A 19252-nucleotide genomic window follows, 5' to 3' on the forward strand; every position below is an offset into this window, starting at 1 on the left:
TGTGAGTAACTCCAGAGTAACTTTAGATATTAGTAGATATTTTCAATCCACAGATATTAGTCCTACAATTACCATCATGAAAGGTCTACAAAATTTCTGGAAATTACAACACCATCTTCATTTGTGTGAAGCCTGGGAATGAACAGGCTGGCTGATTACCCCTTTCCCCTACTGAAAATACAAAGCACTTGCCTCCTGCTTTTGGACCAAGCGTTTTAGGTCATGAAGGTCTCCATAAAGTGTCTGCAGCTGTCTCAGAGAAACTGGGAAGCTGCGCCCCTTTCACTCTCCTAATAACAAAGACTTGAAATGCGGTAGCAAATTCTACTTCTCAAAGCAAAACACAGTTGTCTCTCTGTATTGGCAGGGGATTGGTTCCAGGACCCCCTCCCCAAGGGTATCCCTTGGATGCTCAAGTCTCTGATATAAAATGGCGCACTACAGTCAGTACATATCAGGGTTTTACATCTGATCCATGCATATGGAGAACCGACTGCAAGTTAAATGTGATGTCATTTAAAAGTCTCCATCCCTTGTAAAAGGTTCTTGGCGATGGGTAGTCAGAATAGCAAAATCAGAAGGAAAGAAGGCAGACAGATGGAAGGGAAGGGAAAGGAAGGCAGGTGGGGGAGGGGAGGGTGACAAAGGCTCAGGACGGGCTTTGGGGCAGGGGGTTGGGGAGAGCAAAGCCAGATTAGCTGGGAGACTTGCTGTGCTGTGCTTACTCGCTCAGTGTGTCTGACTCTGCGACCACATGGACTGTAGCCTGCCAGGCTCCTCTGTCCATGGGATTCTCTAGGAAGGAACACTGGAGTGGGTTGCCATGTCCTCCTCTAGGGGATGTCCCCAGCCCAGGAATCGACCTGGGGTCTCCTGCATTGCAGGTGGATTCTTTACCAGCTGAGCTACCAGGGAAGCCCAGAGACCTGCAAGGGCGGCCTATTACAAATCAATTCTGCATCTATACCTGTGTCCAAACTATTCCTCTCACCCCAGAACAATCCTGCTGCAGATCCCAGCTCACTCCTGCTCTCCCCTGCTTTGCTCAGTCATGACATGTTTTCACTGACTCTGCGGACGGTCCCCACAGAGGATCTCCTCTCCTGGGCTCCTGTGACACCCTCTGCTTATTGTGTGGCCCCTGGTCCTGTGATTCCCTGTTCCCTGAGATGCCTTCTCACTAGGCTGCTGACTCCTTAAGGGCTGGGACCCAATCTCATTCATTTTTGCATTCCCAGCACTAATCCAGGACCTGGCACCAACATGTACAATTTTTTAAAATTTTATTTCTTTATATTCTTATTATTTTCCATTATGGCTTATCACAGGATATTGAATATAGTTCCCTGTGCTATATAGTAGGACCTTGCTGTTTATCCATGCTAAATGTAACAATTTGTATCTGGGGTACCCTGGTAGCTCAGACAGTGAAGAATCTACCTATAATGCAGGAGACCTAGGTTTGATCCCTGGGTTGGGAAGATGCCCTGGAGAAGGGAATGGCTACCCACTCCAGCATTCCTTTTTTAAGATATATATATATTTTTTTTTCCAAATTTTTGGCTGTGCTGGGTCTTCGCTGCTGCATGAGTTTTTCTCTAGTTGCAAGAGCAGGGGCAACTCTCTAGTTGCAGCTCGCAAGCTTCTCATTGCACTGGCGTCTCTTGTTTGGAGCACGGGCTCTGGGGTGCGAGAGCTTCAGTAGGTGCTGCACCACATGGGCTCAGCAGTTGCGGCTCCTGAGCGCTGCACAGGCTCAGCAGCTGTGGTGCACTGGCTTAGTTACTCTGCAGCATAGGGGATCTTCCTAGATCCGGGGTCGAACCCGTGCCTCCTACACTGGCAGGCAGATTCTTTACCACTGAGCCACCAGGGAAACCCTACTCCAGCATTCTTGCCTGGAGAATTCCGTGGACAGAGGAGTCTGGAGGATTCCGTGGACAGAGGAGTCTGGCAGGGTACCAAACCCCAGGTCCCAGTCCATCCCTCTCCCTTCCTGCCTCCCCCTTGGCAGCCACAAGTCTGTCCTCTATGTCTTGTGAGTCTGTTTCTGTTCCACAGATGAGCTCCTTTTGTGTCACAGCTTAGATTTCACCTAAAAGTGGTATCATATGGCACTTGTCTTCCTTTTTCTGAGTTACTTCACATAGTATGATAATCTCTAGTTTCATCCATATTGCTGCAAATGGCATTATTTTGTCCTTTTTATGGCTGAATAGTATTCCACTGTATATATAACATGTAAGTTTCTATGAGTGAAAAAGTCTGATTTTCAACTGTTCTCCTCTCCATACACCACTGTTGGGAGTTCTTATTGGACAGTGAAATGAGTGACAAAGACATGTGGGAGGGAGGAAAAAAAAATAAATGATTTCCCAGACCATTTATAATGATTACGGGTCCTTACACTCCACACCCAGCCCCTGCCCCTCTACCCCTTCTCTCAGTGTGAACATGCAAAGCTGTTCACAGAGATATGCTGATGACTTTGAATCCTAGAGCCAGGAGAACAGCAGAGGCTTCTGGAATTTGCCAGTGAGTGACCTTAGTTCTGTAATAATTATGAACCTAAAGCTGTTGGGTCTGAAATAACTTGATTTTCAAAACAATGCTTTATGTCTCTATCCCATTCATTTTAATAGTTGACAATTAAGGAGTGAAGACATTCTGTCCCACCCCCTCCCAATTTTTTCTTCAATAGCATATTAAGCAAAAACATTACAATTCCCTTTCCAGCTCTCTAATAGTGAGAAACTGAAATGAGAGGGCAAATTTTATGCCTTTTGAGGTAGCATTTGTTCTCTGGCTTCACAAGAGACAGGAAGGTGGAGGAAATAACTACATTCTGAGGTGGAGGGGAAAAAAATCACTTCTCTTTGACAGAAACTGGAAAGCAGTTTCCTGTTAACCTTTATCACCAAGAAACAGCCTGGGAAACCCGGTGAGTTCCAGGGCTGTCATATTATTGTTCTGTAATCCTGGATATTTAATTCATCCTGGACTTTCCATCTGTGCTAGGGAGCTGGTGGGTCAAAAGTGCCCAGAGAAAAACAGACCTCGGACATCTCAATCCCACGCCAAAGCCCAGCACACGCTCGGAGAGAACTTCTAGGGAAATGGGGAAGGTTGACAGTGTCTGTTCAAAGTGGAGATCCCAGTTCTGTTCTTTTGGGCTTTCCTGGTGGCTCAGATGGTAAAGAATCTGCCTGCAATGCAGGAGACCTGGGTTTGATCCCTGGGGTGGGAAGATCCCTGGAGAAGGGAATGGCTACCCATTCCAGTATTCTTGCCTGGGAAATCCCATGGACAGAGAAGCCTGGCAAGCTACAGTCCATGGGGTGGCAGAGTCCGGCACAGCTGAGCGACTAACACTTATCTGCTCTTTTGGTTTTTCCTGAGAACTTTGTAAAAGGTCATCCTTTGAGGCACTAGATGGCGATGTTGCACTTCCTTACCTACCAATGCGGACTGTCAGTGTTAGAGCGGGTTCACAAAAAACATTCCAGGTCTCCGGGTAAACCTAAGGAAACGGATGATGTCTCTCGTATTCAGAGGGTCTGTGTGGATGATTCCAAGTCTGATTCTGTATTAACCGAGGGGTCTGGATGCCTTGATATCTGGGGTCTTGCTTACCCTGTGGGCAATCCAATGCCTACAACCCCTTTCCTCGCCTGCCCCAGGGGAAATTCACACTCCAGGCTGCTATTCACCTTAATTATCTCAGAGCCAAGAACTGGATAAATTGGGAGAGTCCGCATACCCCCAGAGGCTGCTGAAGTTATTCAAACTAGCCAGTCCTAAGCCTGCTTATGGCGCCTGATCTATTCCTGCAGAAACCACAGTAACGGCTCTTGCCCACAGGTATCTCACTCCCTCTACTTCCTGGCCGAGCCTGGTGCTTCCCCATGTGCTTTACTCTGCTGGGAACCCTCTCCTCTTGGGAATCAACTAGCAGTCTCTCTTTTCAATGTTAGTCATTTCCTTATCTGTTGGCCCCAAGTACCTGAATAATAATAAGGCCTACACTCTAAAACAGGTTCTTCATGGGAACTTCCCTGGTGGTTTGGTGATTAAGAATCTGCCTTCCAATGCAGGGGATGCAGGTTTAACCCCTGGTTGGAAACCTAAGATCCCACATGCTTCGGGGCAACTAAGCCAGTGAACCACAACCAGAGAAACCCATATGCCATAACAAAGATCCCACGTGCTGCAACTAAGACCCAATGCAGCCAAATAAATAAATATTTTTTCAAAAAACCTAAAACAGGTTCTTCAGCACATTTAATAGGGCTGAATCTTTTTCTTTATTCTCCCATGCTGTGCAGCTTGTGACATCTTAGTTTCCTGCCCAGGCACTGAACCCAGGCCCCGGGCAGTGAAAGCACCAAGTCCTAACCACTGGACTGCCAGGGAATTCCCAGTAGGACTGAATCACAGGGCTTCTTTTTGAGTCAAAGGAAACAGTGCTCTGCGCCACAGGCAAACCTGGCTCAGTACCATGACTGATGCTGCACGCAACCTGACCCAGATGATGCTAGTCTGAGGGTATTTTATCAGAAGGTCCGAAGTAGGAACATGTATGTGCTATGCTAGTACATGTCTGAGTGTATTCAATACTCAAGGCTCTGGAGCCTTCGGGGAGTCTGGTCCCCTTAACCTGTAGAAGCCCCAGGTGGCGGCAGACTGAACACCACTCTGCAGGATGACGTCAGCCAGGGGCTCCTACGGGCCCCCTCGTTCCTCCTCTTCCCTCTCACATCCCCACTTGGCACTTGGGAATCACTGACTATTTACGGCAAGTGTTAATTAAATGGCCCAATGATTTCATTTCGTAATGAACACAAATGTCACATTTGGAAAGCTGGCTTTTGGTAGCAAAAAGGAGCGATAGTAATGAGAAGGATAATTAATACTGCTGTGAGTTTCTGCAGCCAAGTATCCCTGATGTTGAGAATTTCAACAGCGCCGAGAATCCTAACTGGGACACCCAGTTGAGATCTAGCAAGTTCTGGTTAGCAGACACCTCCTTTTAGGTCCACACCATCGTCGTTGCTGCGAGTGACAGGAACCAGCAATTGCTGTCTTAATCAGCCCGGAAAGACACCAACAGGCAGGTTGTGAACTCGGCTATAACGTCCCCCCTCCCAGATGACAGCTTCCTGGCATCTCCTCTCTTTTTCTTCTCTGTAGCTCACTTTAGTTTATTGTTTGTGAAACTCTAGGTTTGAAGAGACACATCTTATTTCTATTTATTTTCCTACAAACAGGGTCGATGACCAGAGCTCCAAGAACACTTGGCTGGAGAATACACAATGAAAGGAACACCCAGACATGGAGGAATTATCCTGAGCACAAACTCAAGTCCATTAAAAAAAAAAAAAAAAGAAAAAAAGAAGGGGACTTCCCTGGCAGTCCAGTGGTAAAGATTCTGTGCTTCCAACGGAGGCACCATGGGTTCAATCCCTGATCGGAGATGAGATCCCACCTGTCTCGTAGTCAGAAAAAAAAAAAAAAAAAAACGAAAAAGGACAGAGCGACTTCTTTGGGTGAGTAGGCATATTTTTCCTTCTATCTTTTCTTGAACTATTTCTGTTTTTTTCGCAATTGTGCTTGGTTGTTCTGGGTCTTTGTTGCTGTGTGTGGGCTTTCTCCAGTGGTGGCAAGTAGGGGCTACTCCCCAGTTGCAGTGCACGGCTTCTCACTGTGGTGGCTTCTCTTGTTGCAGAGCAGTCTCTAGGCACATGGGCTTAGCTGCCCTGTGGCGTGTTGGGACTTCCCGGACCAGGGATCAAACGAACCAGTGTCCCTTGCACTGCAAGGTGAATTCTTAACTGCCAGACCACCAGGGAAACCCTCTTGACCTATTTATTAAGTTTGACTGGTGGTCCCTACCAGAGGGTCACTGCTCTCAATTTGGGGAGCTTGCCTCATGGCATTAAATAATGATCTTGTCATTGAATGTGATCTTTGTCAAACACTGATCCCTGGGAGGCTTGTAGAGGATGTGTGAGGTGTCAGGGGGTGGGGAGAGACGAGGCTGGAGAGGCATGCACAAGTCAGGTCACCCAGGACAAGTGAGGGCAGCCTTAGCATGATAATGCATTGGGGGTCAAACGACAATCCTAGAAAGGTGCTCGGTGACAACATAGAGAAGAGGGTGGGAGGGGCCAAGACCTGAAGCAGAGATGAACAAGGAGATTTCAGGATCAGCTGAGACTTATGAAGGTCCTAACTACAGACAGGGGCATGTACAAGGAGGGTAAAAGTGAAAATGTTAGTCACTCAGTTGTGTCTGACTCTTTGTGACCCCATGGACTGTAGCCCACCAGGCTCCTCCGCTGATGCAATTCTCCAGGTAAGAATACTGGAGTGGGCTGTGATTCCATTCTCCAGGGTTATCTCCCTGACCCAGGGATTGAACCTAGGTCTCCTGCATTGCAGACAGATTCTTAATTATCTGAGCCACCAGGGAAGCCCATGATAGGTAAAGGACAGAGCTATTTGAGATATATTAGATAAGAGGAATTCACAGATAAGAGGACAGAGAAGGGAACAGGTGGGAGAGAGCAGATGACATCCAGGCTGACTTTCAAGTTACTGGCTTGGGCTAAATGGGTGGTGGTGCCCGCTGCAGGGATAAGGAGGCATCAAAGCAAGAAGAGCAGGTTTGGGGCAGAAAGATGATGATGTTATTTGATTCAGACAGGAGGGCAGAGAAGCGCCTGTGCAACTTGGTGCCCAGAGATCTCCAGTTACCATGGGGCTGATGGGACCAGACAATGGACCCTACAGACTGAGGGATCAGTGGGACATGGGAAAGGGGGCAGCAAGTCTACCCTTCCGAACCTCTGCTGCGAACAGAAGGGGGCATAGGAGTGGGAGCTGCAGGAGGAGGCAAGTCAGGGAGGGCATTTTCTTTTGTGAGGGTGAGAGTGCTGTGGATGTGGAGGGGAGGGGTCCGTGGAGAATAAGTGGCTTAAGATAGAGAAAAAGAGTGGAGACTGAGGGGAGTGAGCTCCCTGAGGTGGTGGGAGGTGCCGGAACTAGAAGGTTTGTGGACCTGCCAGCCTCAGATGATGGAATGAGGGGTGTGTGTGTGTATGAGGGAGAGGAAGAGGGAGAGAGGGATGGAGGTGGGAGAAAGGGACCTTGGAAGTTGGAGGGTTTAGTTTGTTCACTGATCTATTCTTAAATCCTCAAACAGCATCTACATCATACAAGCTCCCAATGAATATTCATAAACCAATACCCAAACCCATCAATGATGGTGAGTACTTAGCATGGAGTTCACAAGTTAGAAAGCTGTTGACAACCCGTAGTTGAAATGATAGGCTTTTGGTCTTAATGTCCAGCAGTGATGCAGCTCAGAATGACAAAAAGGGACCAGCTGGACAGAGGCGTTTTCTCTGTAGAATAGGAGAGACCACAGCACAGGGCAGACTGTCTCCATACTGGAGGTCCCTGTTGTCAGGAAATGGCAGGTCCCTCTCAAGAGGGACTAATGGCACACAGCTCTGCTTCCCTCTTTAAGACTCCCCTTCCATTTGCTAAGGTGGTTTCCAATGGGGCTGCCAAGCTTCGGGACTGCAGGTTGCGGTTGTCCCCGCAGAGGGCGCTCTGTCCATGGTGCTGACTTGGGCAGTCCCCAGAGCAGCAAGGTCAGGTCTGAGAGGGCTGCCTCTTTCACCAGCCCTCTCACCCAGTGCTGGGTGAAGTTGTCCTTTGCAGATGGACGCCAGGGCTGCAGATGAGGCCAAGCATGGAGCCCAAGATGGGTCAAGGATAGTGATCTCGACTCAGGTCCTCTGGCCCTGCCTGCACAGGGAGCAACGGTGGGCTCCCTGATCAGCAATCTTGATGTCCCTTTTCATTTGTGAGAGGGAGACTGCGTGGTGCAGGGGGCAGGGCCCCAGGATGGGAGTCAGATCTGGCTGGACAGATACAGTAACTTACTAGCCATGCTGGGGAGAGAATTTACCTAAACATCTTGGTTCCCCATCTCCTTATCTTGATTAGGAAAAACAACAGCTGCTTCAAGGACTGTTGCAAACTAATTCACCCATAGTAATGGACAGTTGCCTTCTCTCTGACCTTTTTCCTTTTTAGGTAATTACTAAGACCCTGATCTTGCTGTGGCCATTCCTGGTCATTTGATTGATGAGAGTTGTAGGGATCAAGTCCCTTTGAGGCTAAATAACGGGTCAGTGATGGCAGGTTCTCAGCCCTCCTTCCTGTCATTCTGAGGCTGTTTGCAGCTGAATGCTGCTTCACACCCTCCAAGGACGTGAAAGACAGTGAAAGTTGCTCAGTCGTGTCCAACTCTTTGCAACCCCAGGGACTCTACAGTCCATGGAATTCTCCAGGCCAGAATACTGGAGTGGGTAGCCTTTCCCTTCTCCAGGGATGTTCCCAAGCCAGGTCTCCCGCATTATAGGCGGATTCTTTACCAGTTGAGCCACCAGGGAAGCCCAAGGATACCAGAGTGGGTATCCCTTCTCCAGCGGATCTTCCTGACCCAGGAATCGAACTGGGGTCTCCTGCATTGCAGGCAGATTCTTTACCAACTGAGCTATCAGAGGGAAAAGTTTATTTCCTGGCTTAGAGGATGAAACAGAATTCTGTGAGTTCCAATTCACATTATTTATTAATATATTTGGGTCCTATTTTTAATTGGCTGAAAGGAGGAGCTAATTCTGCCTTCACTAGATGTTTTGAATATGCACTGCAGTGAAAGAATATATAAATGCCAAGGAACAAGCTATGCTGGGTGGCAGCACAAACACAGATCCTTGGTGACAAAGGGTTAAGATTTCTACTTGATGAGTTCCTAAATCTTGGCTTAAGACAGCCAATCTCTCCTATGGTCTCTTTTATCAGGTGGTTTTCTTCTGCCTTTATTCTCTGATATGACTGTACTCGTTATACAGATGTAACATAGATGTTTAAAGGAAAGGAGAGTGGCAGTGAGGGGGTGGAGAGTCAGGATGCATGGGGGATGCACGGACGATGGACACCTGGCTTCTTGCTTAGAAAGGTCAGTATGGACACAAAGAGAAAGAGCCCAGTTGGACAGGATGTCTTTCGGAGACTCTGGTATACTCCAAGGTCTGGGTCTTTTATGAAGATAATTTGTCATACCACTCCTTTGGAAAAATATAGCCTGTAGCCATCCTCAGAAAGGCATGAAGTTATAAACTGGGAATTCTTCCCAGGCCGAAAATCAAGGTAAAAGCACAGAATTCATCTCTGAGGGAGAATCTTCCTCCTCTCTGGGAGAAGACAAATGATCATAGTTTTGATCTGTGCTGTTCAGCCAGCTGCAAAGTGGGGACTCAGGGAAGTAGGGGTTCCGGGAGACACCCTCCCTGGGAGGTTGATGTAATAATTCAAGTGACAGAAGATGAGGGCCTGAGTTCAGGTAATAGAGAGGAGAGGGAAAAGCAGAGAAAGATTTTGTAAGCAGCAGCAGAGAATTAATGCCTGTAACAATCTGAGGGAAAAGAAAGGAGGACAGACTTTAAGATTTAAGCCTACTGACATTGCTGCCTTTCAAGGTAGGGGAAAGGGGCCTTGAGTCTAAGAATGTGGGCAGTCTCTTGAAAGTGGCAAAAGTCAAGGGAACAGGGCCTACTCTGGTGGTCTGGTGGTTAAAAATCTGCCTTCCAGTGCAGGAGATGCAGGTTCGATCTCTGATTAGGGAATTAAGATCCCACGTAACTCGGGGCAACTAAGCCTGTGCCACAACTAGAGAAGCTCTTGCTGCTGCTGTTGCTAAGTCGCTTCAGTCGTGTCTGACTCTGTGTGACCCCACAGACGGCAGCCCACCAGGCTCCCTCGTCCCTGGGATTCTCCAGGCAAGAACACTGGAGTGGGTTGCCATTTTCTTCTCCAATGCATGAAAGTGAAAAGTGAAAGTGAAGTTGCTCAGTTGTATCTGACTCTTAGTGACCTTATGGACTGCAGCCTACCAGGCTCCTCCATCCATGGGATTTTCCAGGCAAGAGTACTGGAGTGGGTGCCATTGCCTTCTCCAAGAGAAGCTCTTGGGCCACAACAAAGACCCAACATAGCCAAGATAAAATTTTTTTAAAAGTCAAGGGAATTGACTCTTTGAGAACCTTAAGCAGGCAACACAGGCCTGCTGAGACCTTTATTTTAGATCAATGTAGTTAAATAAATTAACTAAGGTTAATTTTGAATTTATAGTCATAAGATTAAAAAAGTAAAAAGGGCTTCCCTGGTGACTCAGATGGTAAAGAATCTGCCTACATTGCAGGAGACCCAGGTTTGATTCCTGGGTTTGGAAGATCCCCTGGAGAAGGGAATGGCTAACCACTCCAGTATTCTTGCCTGGGAAATCCCATGGACAGAGGATTCCGTGGGGTCACAAAGAGTTGGACATGACTAATAGACTGACACTTTCACTTTCAAGACAAAAAAAAAAAAAGATTTAAGACTAAACTCTTGAATCTGGAAAGGGCAAAGAAAGGATCCTCCCCTGGAGAATCCAGAAGGAATATGATCCTGCTGCCCACAGCTTGATTTTAGCCTTATAAGATCCTTTTGGGACTTCTGATCTCTAGAACTTCTGATCTCCAGAACTGTAAGACAATAAATTGTGTTTTAGCTAAAAAAAAAAAAAAAAAAAACCAACAACAATGATTTAAGCCTATAATAAATGGATAACAATGTCACATTTGATGTGATCACAGGAGGTCTGGGGAGCTGGGTGGGAAGATGATGAATTTGGCTTTGGACCTGTTGAGTTTGACCTCCACACGTGGCCAAGAAGTAACCAGAAATAGAAACCTGAGGCTCTCCAGAAAGACCTGCTGGTAGGATGAGCTACAGGAAGCTCTGCCTTGTGTTTCTGTGGGGTCTCCATCACTAAATGTGATTTTGGAGAGATTTTCCCAGTGAGCATTTGGGGAGATGCCTGCTTCAGTAAACCAAGAAAACACATGTCCTTGGGTCTTCAGTCAGCCTGTTGCCAGGCTGGTTGCACTGGTCTACCGCAGCAGTCTTCTGTGTATCTGGTTCCAGGGAGAGACATCGGCCTGGAAAGATTTGGACATGTTGGCACGCAGATCCTCAACTGCAAACATTGCAACCAGGCAATCTCATGCTGTCCCAAGCTTTTCTTCAAAGCTTGGTTCCCCAAACCCACAAAAACTCATCTCATAGCAAACACTTGAAAAATAGCTAATATGCAACCAGCCCAGTGTTTCTCTTCTTGACTAATGTTGGCAGAAAGACACCAAGAAGAAGGGGGGCCAGGTACATGTCAAGTGTATGGACGGGTTCCCCTCTGATTATGAGTTCATGACCTGCTTAAATGCAAGCAAGTCTCCCTTGATGCTGCCACCCCTCCTGGTGCTACTGTTCCTCTTTGCTTTATAGAATGACTTTTCCATTTATCTGAGAAAATGTAGCCCCCATTAAAGAGAATATGACACAGAAAGCAGGCTCATCAGGGATGGGAATGGTGAAGATCAGTTCTGATATGTTCCCAGCTGTTCAACAAGTCAAAAAGGCATTAAAAACAAGTTTAAATTTACTCCATCAGCTGAAATACAGACACATGTTCCCACCTGGGAGAGGCACCTTTACCTCTGATTTTTGCCTTTCGTGGTATCAGGGTGGCTTTGATTAAAACTGCATTCCTAGTCGTGTTCTTTAGGAAGAACTCAATTCTAATGCAATGGTGTTCTGCTCTTGAATTTCTATTCACATATTTTAAAGGTACTGAGTCTATGCCTTGGGTGGAAGGGTTGCTGTGCATTTTAAGACTGAAGCATTTGAACCCAAACACCTCTGCAGCTATGCAGCAGAAACAGCCTGGTGCTCAACAGACAGGGTACTCAGCTGCTGGGTCTGGGGGCTCAGATTCTGGATCTGTTTCACATGATTTGCATCAATACTTTGCCCTTGAACCCCTGACGTGATCCCCCCTGTGGCTTCACACAACCTTTTGCAAGCCCAAGTGGTAAGTCTGGTTGATTTCATTAGATTGTTGCAAACATTAAATGTGAGAAGCATATAGTTCTCTGCAGTCACAAAATAAAAATTCTTACACTAAATTAATGGACAGAAAATTCCTACTGTTTCTGAAATATTATTATACCTTAGCTTCCCATACTGGGAAATGCATTTATCTGTGGTTTATTGCTGGGCTGCACCTATTCCTATCTGGGATAAAGCACACAAATTTCAAGAAGCCAAGCGGCACTGGCAACAGAAAGAAAGAATACACAGACTTTTGTTATGTGGCTTCAAACACCAACAAAGGAATCCACAGGTTTGTGTTATTCTCAGAGACTCAGCTTCCTTTGAGATATATGCCCTCTTCCCCTTTCCCCCACCCAAAAAGCAAAAACAAAAAGGTTTTACCTTCATTCCACACAAGCATCCTAGTGCCAGAGCAAAAACATGTACGTCCAAGCCATATACACTCACGCCCTGTGTTTACACGGAACTCTATACCATGACCTCTACTCCTGGCAGCGAACCAAGATAAACCTGAGTTCCCTTTTCTTTGTTTGCTCTACCCTCCTGGGCTTTTCTGACAAAAGGGAAAAAAAACCAAAAGGGTGGATACCCAATGTTCATACCTGACACAAAAGTATAAAACCACTGGTCCCGACTTTTTGGGGAAGTCATGTTCCAAGACTCTTCGATCTAGCTGAAGCCAGTTCAAGTGTCCCCTGTGGAAAAGAGAGACCAGTGGATTAGACCTCTGGGTTTTGCCAAAGTTTCTTGGGATGAAGGTCTATGTCTGCATATACGGTACATGCTGGAGCACAGATAAACGTGGACCTCTGCTTCACTCTTAAGTTCTAGTAATTTGCAGACACCAAAGGAAACATCGGAGAAACACTGCATCAGGAGCAGATACCATGTAACAGTCAAAGCTGGGGATTTGAGACCCGCAGTCCATTTCCTCCATGGCACTGAAATGAAAAGGCAATCATTCTTTTTTTTTGTCCTGAATTCCCTGACCACCACAGGGAAGAATGACAGTCTTTTCTGTCTGAAGGCCTCCAAACACACTTTAGAAACATGTTAGCAATCTTCACCATATCATGCTGGAAGCAGATGGGGTACAAAGTGAATCAGAGACAATTTCTTTAAAAATGAAGCATACACCTAGCACAGGACCCAGCCTCTCCACTCCTAGGAATTTACCCAAGAGAAATAAAAGCAGACATCCATACAATGACTTTCACACACAGATGTTCATGTTATTTGTAATAGCTCGAAACTTGAAACAACCCCAATGTTGATCACAGGGGAATGGACCAATTACGATGTAGCAAGGAATACTATCCTGTAACAAAGACAATGAGCTATTAATACAAAGAGCAACAAAGATGAATCTCAAAATAATTATCCTGAGTGGGAGAAGCCAGACAAACAGAGTACAGATTGTATGATACCATTTATAGAAAACTCTAGAAAGTTCAAACTAATCTGCGGCGACAGAAAGCAAATTGGTGGTTGCCAGGGGTTTGTGATGGGGGGACAGTGTGTGTGTGTGTGGTGGGGGACGAGCAAACCTTTGGGTGTGATGGAGATGTTCATTATCTTGAAAGTGGTGATGGTTTCTTGAGTGCAGACATATCAACACTTAGGAAACTGTAAACTTTAATTGTGTAGTTTACTGCATGTCAATTTCACCTCATTAAAGCTATTTTAAACAGTGAACCATGGAAGTACTTGATGATATGCAAATGGGGTCACTTCTGCATTTATTTCTTCCTTCCCTTCCTCCCTCCATAAATATTAATTGATCATCTTCTCCAGATAAGGGTCTGGAGATGAAGCAGTAAGCAAAATTGACACAGTCCCTTTACCCCTGATGCTTATATTCTTGTGAGGAGACAGGAACTCAGCAATTATTTTCACGATTAATTCTGCAATTACTAATAGTATTAGGACCTGTAAGGACCCGATCTAGTCTTGGGGTCCAAGAAATGCTGCTTGGTGTTTGATTGAGATTTGAAGAATGATGGGAGGAAAGCAAAGAGGAAGAGGAAATAACATTCCAAGCAGCAAGGCCAGCATGTGCAAAGGCCCTGAGGTGGGGAGAAAAACCTGGCACCGTGGTATCATGTGAACAGAAAGGGATGAGGCTGGAGAGTGGGGACCAGGGTCTTGGTGACAAGTTGAGGAGCTTGGTCTTTGAAGAGCAAGACAGAATCACAGAACAAGGATGAGCAAAGGGATCCACCTTGTCCCTTTCCTCTCCTCTCCTTCCCCAGTCTCAGCCCATCATTCAGAAGGGTTCAGAGTCCCATCATCTCTGTGACTCAGTAAGCCCAGCTGAACAGACACTATTGCACAACATTTCTTTAGGGGCCGATGCTGTGTAACACTGGTGTTTATAACGTATACACCCATGTGAAAGGCTGTGCTTACTGAACAAAAGCTGTTGCATCACTGTATTAAAAGGTTTGCTCCTCCAAGCCTCCAAATAATGAAAGCTGGAGGCTTTCCATCTCCATTTTAAGATGGCTTTCAGACCGCACCTTCTGCACACAAAAATAAACACACCCCTCTTTTAACTAAGCCCAAGCCCATGGCTCCAGAGATGAAGGTGAGGGCTGCCTCAAAAGAGTGTCTGTTGGAGGAACTCTGGCCTCTTTTTCCTCCAGGAATTTTCATCTAGACAAAACATTTTTTTTAAATTAACTTTATCTTTCATGTTTAAAGCAGTTTCTCAATTCTGAGTATAAGGGTTAAAAAAAAATAGAAAAAAGTTCTCTGTGCAAAACAATTGGACCAACATCTTCCAGAAAGGCAGGATAAACTTTTGCTCGAAAGAACAAGGGGTCTGGAAACAGAAGGCCTCAAGCCCACCACTGTCTCTGGTCAGACCTGAAATGCTGGCAATGCCCGATGGGGCTCATGTTGTTTCAAACCTCTGTGCCTTAACTCCTGCTGTCCCCTCTGCCTAGAACGCCCGTCTTCCTCTCCAGTGCCCAGTGAAGTCTGGCCCATCCTTCAAGACACAGCTCTCCCGTGTCTCCTCTGCGAAGGCTTCCCCGGTACCCCTTCCTCACACCACACACCAGCCTGGGCTGCGGGTCCTCCTCTGGATGCTCACAGCACCCATCCTGGGCACAGCTCTGCGGCTGCCCTTCCCAAAGTCCATGGAACTTACTCTGTGTACACACTTTTCCTCAACAGACTTTCTACATACAAAAAACACAGATCTGCTCCCTCAGGTAACAGCATGTGCATTTTTGATTAACTGGAAGGTAAGACAAACAGCCCTCATTATCAAGGTGTAATAACCCACAGTCTCCCCCACCCCCACTTCGGCCTCTGAAAATGTCCAACGTCTTCCAGGATCCTCTCTTTGTGCTCAGCCTCCTGCAAACATGTCATATGCATGCTCACCCCAGGACTTCGATCATTTGGTTTCTCCTCCTTGGAACATTCTCTCTATCTTTTTTATCTGAATGCTAGCCACTGTTTAAGGTTGAGTTCAAATCTTACTTTTAGTGAAGTCTTCTGATTGCCTAAGTCTGGGTTTTCTTTCCAATGTCTCCAGAGCTTTTGGTTTGTGTCATCTGCAAGGCATTTAGCATAGCCTAGTGCAATTAGCTATTTAAAAAATAGGACCTGTTTCTACAGCTCACTTATGATTTCAACATTAAAACAGAATCATCCCTAGAACACAGCATAGCACTTGGCAAATATTATGGACGCCAAAGTACTTGCTTACTGGTTAGATGACTGCCTCTGAAAGAAGCTGAGGTGTGCCCTGATCTCAACTCACAAAAGTGACTGAGTGACAACACTGAGAGGTCAATGCCACTGGAGGGAAAGTTCAGTGCTCCTCATGGTTTCCTGGAAATGAGAGGCGCCCACCCCATGCAGGGTCATGAGAAGAAGCTCCCGTGTTGTTCAGAAAGGAATATGGGGAGGACACAGGAAGAGATTTCACTGGGGTTTTCATGGAAAAGGCATGGGGGACAGCTTAGGACTGGCTAGCCGGAACAGTGCTGGTGGACCCTGAGTCTTCAGAGCTATCCCTGGTTCTCTGGTAACTGGCTCTGGGGTGATTAAGGATGGGAGGGGGAGTACTGGCTTGGGGTTTAGGAGTTACTTAAAGGAGGTGGTTCAGAGTGTGGCCTCAGGGTCACAGAACTTTGGCTGTTAGTTTGGGATAGAATGGAAACAACTTTAGCTATTAGTCTGGCCCTGTAATTAATGATCCCAAACAAATACAGAATCTGTAAAAACAGAACAGAAATTCATCCAATGACCGTGCAGATTCAAATTTTCATCTTTTGCCTTGCAATAACTCCTGATAAAGAGTCTGCTGAGACTAACCTTTTCCAGAATCTTGCAAGAGAGAGACCAGAATGGTGCACAGCAGTTTTCCTATGGTCCCAAATGCAAGGAATCAGGAGGAATCGAGATGGAATGTTCTACCTGTGCCCTGAGCATCCATCAATGGGTCAGGCTTGAGAAATTCTCATTCCACCCAAGGGCACAACATTTCTAACCACTCAGAGCGCTGGGGATTTGACCTGGGGGCCATAATTCACTTGGTGGAGAACCTGAAAGTGGGAACCCTTTGAAGAAATACAGACCATGTTACTAGGGTGCCACTCTACAGGGTTTGCTCATTGCCCATCTTCTTCATCCATGTTAATGAAGAATAAACAGGTAGATGGATCCCACTTCCCTAGGTAATTTCATTACCCACACTAAACTTTTTAAAAGAACATTATAGGGACGAATTCCTTGGTTTCCAGCCATGTATCAGTTCAGTTCAGTTCAGCTCAGTCGTGTCCGACTCTGTGACCCCATGAATCGCAGCACGCCAGGCCTCCCTGTCCATCACCAACTCCTGGAGTTCACTCAGACTCACGTCCGTCGAGTCAGTGATGCCATCCAGCCATCTCATCCTCTGTCGTCCCCTTCTCCTCCTGCCCCCAATCCCTCCCAGCATCAGAGTCTTTTCCAATGAGTCAACTCTTTGCATGAGGTGGCCAAAGTACTGGAGTTTCAGCTTTAGCATCATTCCTTCCAAAGAAATCCCAGGACTGATCTCCTTTAGAATGGACTGGTTGGATCTCCTTGCAGTCCAAGGGACTCTCAAGAGTCTTCTCCAACACCACAGTTCAAAAGCATCAATTATTAGTTCAGCATTGATCAAACCATGAAATGACTAGATTAAGAAAATGGTCAAAAAGTAGAAAGAACAAGGCCAGAATTCCCCCGTAACTGAATAGTTGGCCTTGGAGGGAAAATGAACTTCCTCCCCTACTTCCTCTACTCAGATTCCTCAACCCAGTTCTGCAAGGAATGACAGCACACACACACACACACACACACACGGTTCTGAAATGCTCCAGGAGGGCTCTTCCTGCACCTGGAGTCCCGTGGCCCTTCCACTTTATGTGCCTGTACAATCTCTCCACTACAAAGGCGCCACAAAAGAAAAGACTGAAGCACCAGAACCCACCCTGGGTCCCTGAGGATAACTGCCCAATATCTGGGCAAAAGGTAAGGGATGGATTAAAAAGGAAACTGGAAATCCCATTTCTGAGACCACCACTTTCTATGCATTAAAATATTTTCTGCTGATTGCGTTGGGTTCAAAGTCACATTTCCTACAACCAGCAATATCAAGGATAAGGATTCCTCACTGGCCATGATTTTTTTTTCCCTTATGTAATACCTCTCGTTCCCAACATCAGGTCTCTTCCTCAAACTTTCTTTTTCTTTTCTTAACCTTAGGTAGGATGGGAAGCAAAGAGTAGAAGAAGCATTTTCTCTATACAGTTTAACTAAGAGATGCCTGATAGCTTGGGTTTCATTATCTCATTGATTTTTCATTTGAGAATTCATATCAGTACACTGGCCTATAATAAAGCAAAAAAAAAAAAAAAAAAAAAAGTCCCAGCAGATGCTCATGGTATTTTGGTTATTGCTTGACTGATAACTATCTTTAAAGCTGAGTAAGATAACACCTATTTGGTTTATGGCAGCAATAGGTCAAACTGTTGGGTCAGCAATAAATATGCAATTGCTTCTAGGCAACAGAAATTGGATGCATTTATTTAACAGATTGCTTTTAGCTTCTCCATACAATACAAATAGATTTCTGGTTCACACAATGGCACCTTCAATAGAGAAGGCCTTAAAGGGAGCTTTGTTTATAGAGAATCACTGGGCTAGGGGTGTATGATAAGTCTACCTGAACCCAACAGTCTTGAACCCCAGGGGAGAATGAAACTTGGTGCCTTTTAGAGGTTTTTATTGTAGACAACTGATTCTTCGGGAATGCGCTTCCAAAAAATGTCAAAGCAAGAAGATGAAGTTCTTTCAGATGTCACTAGATGGAGAGGCTAGGTTTGAAGTTCTTCAAAAGGAAGATTTCTGCTCTTCATTCAGTCCAGTGTCTTAGGGTCAGAAGTACGTGTGCTCAGCAAGGACAGTGAGGAATATTGGTGTAAGTTAGACGCCCTCCAAGAGTGGCTTTCAAGTGTGTGTGTGTGTGTGTGTGTGTGTGTCTACAAGAGACACACACACACACACACACACAGATGAAGTTTAAGAGAAGGAACATATAGGGAGACTGGATGACTAAATCATGGGCTATTTTGCCCATCTGAATTTATGCCTTTAATTTTTTTTATTACACACAGAGGGATTGTTTGGTCTATAATGTCCTCTGAAGGCTACTCAAAATTTTCTTTTCTAGCATCTCCTACCTATATCTTAAATATTTACTGCCGAAACTAAAAATACAAGCTCTCACAGGCCAGTTACTTCTGTATCTCCAGGCTCAGTAGTGGACGCTAAAGAAACATTTGCTGAGAAGCGAATACACTGGCTTTAGATAAGCCCCATAGATCAATATTGTTGTTGGTTCCACGACTGCCCTCCACGTCTGGACACTGCTCCTGCCATAACTACACAATCTTTGTATCCAATGAGAATTCACGTAGGCCGGGCCCGGGCTCCCCTGTACCACTGGGCTTTGGGAGAAAAAGGTCACGAGAAAGATTGGATTCCTAAGGCCCCTTCTGGTTGCCTCATTCTTTTTTCCCTTAGCTGCACACAGGAAGAGTTCTGCTAAAGCCCTTTTCTGGTTCCTGAACAGAAGGTCCTGTTGTTTGCCACGGCGTCTGAAGGTCTCAGTGGGCTGTCTCTGAGGGGTAAATGAACGTTGAATGCCGCGTTCCCAGAAGCAGCTATTACAACCCGGGCACCGAGGTTGTAGCCATTG

General features: G+C 46.0%; 1 protein-coding gene across 1 annotated transcript in view; it reads right to left on the minus strand.

The window, feature by feature from the left end:
• Nucleotides 1-19252, minus strand: part of FRMD4A (FERM domain containing 4A) — a 325528-nt gene that overhangs the window by 141756 nt on the left and 164520 nt on the right. Inside the window, exon 4 of the mRNA XM_052650658.1 lies at nucleotides 12612-12704. Within this exon, the coding sequence (XP_052506618.1) occupies nucleotides 12612-12704 (93 nt within the window). The remainder of the gene's footprint in view (nucleotides 1-12611; nucleotides 12705-19252) is intronic.

Source organism: Budorcas taxicolor, chromosome 13 (assembly GCF_023091745.1).
Source record: "Budorcas taxicolor isolate Tak-1 chromosome 13, Takin1.1, whole genome shotgun sequence".
NCBI classification, from domain to species: domain Eukaryota; kingdom Metazoa; phylum Chordata; class Mammalia; order Artiodactyla; family Bovidae; genus Budorcas; species Budorcas taxicolor.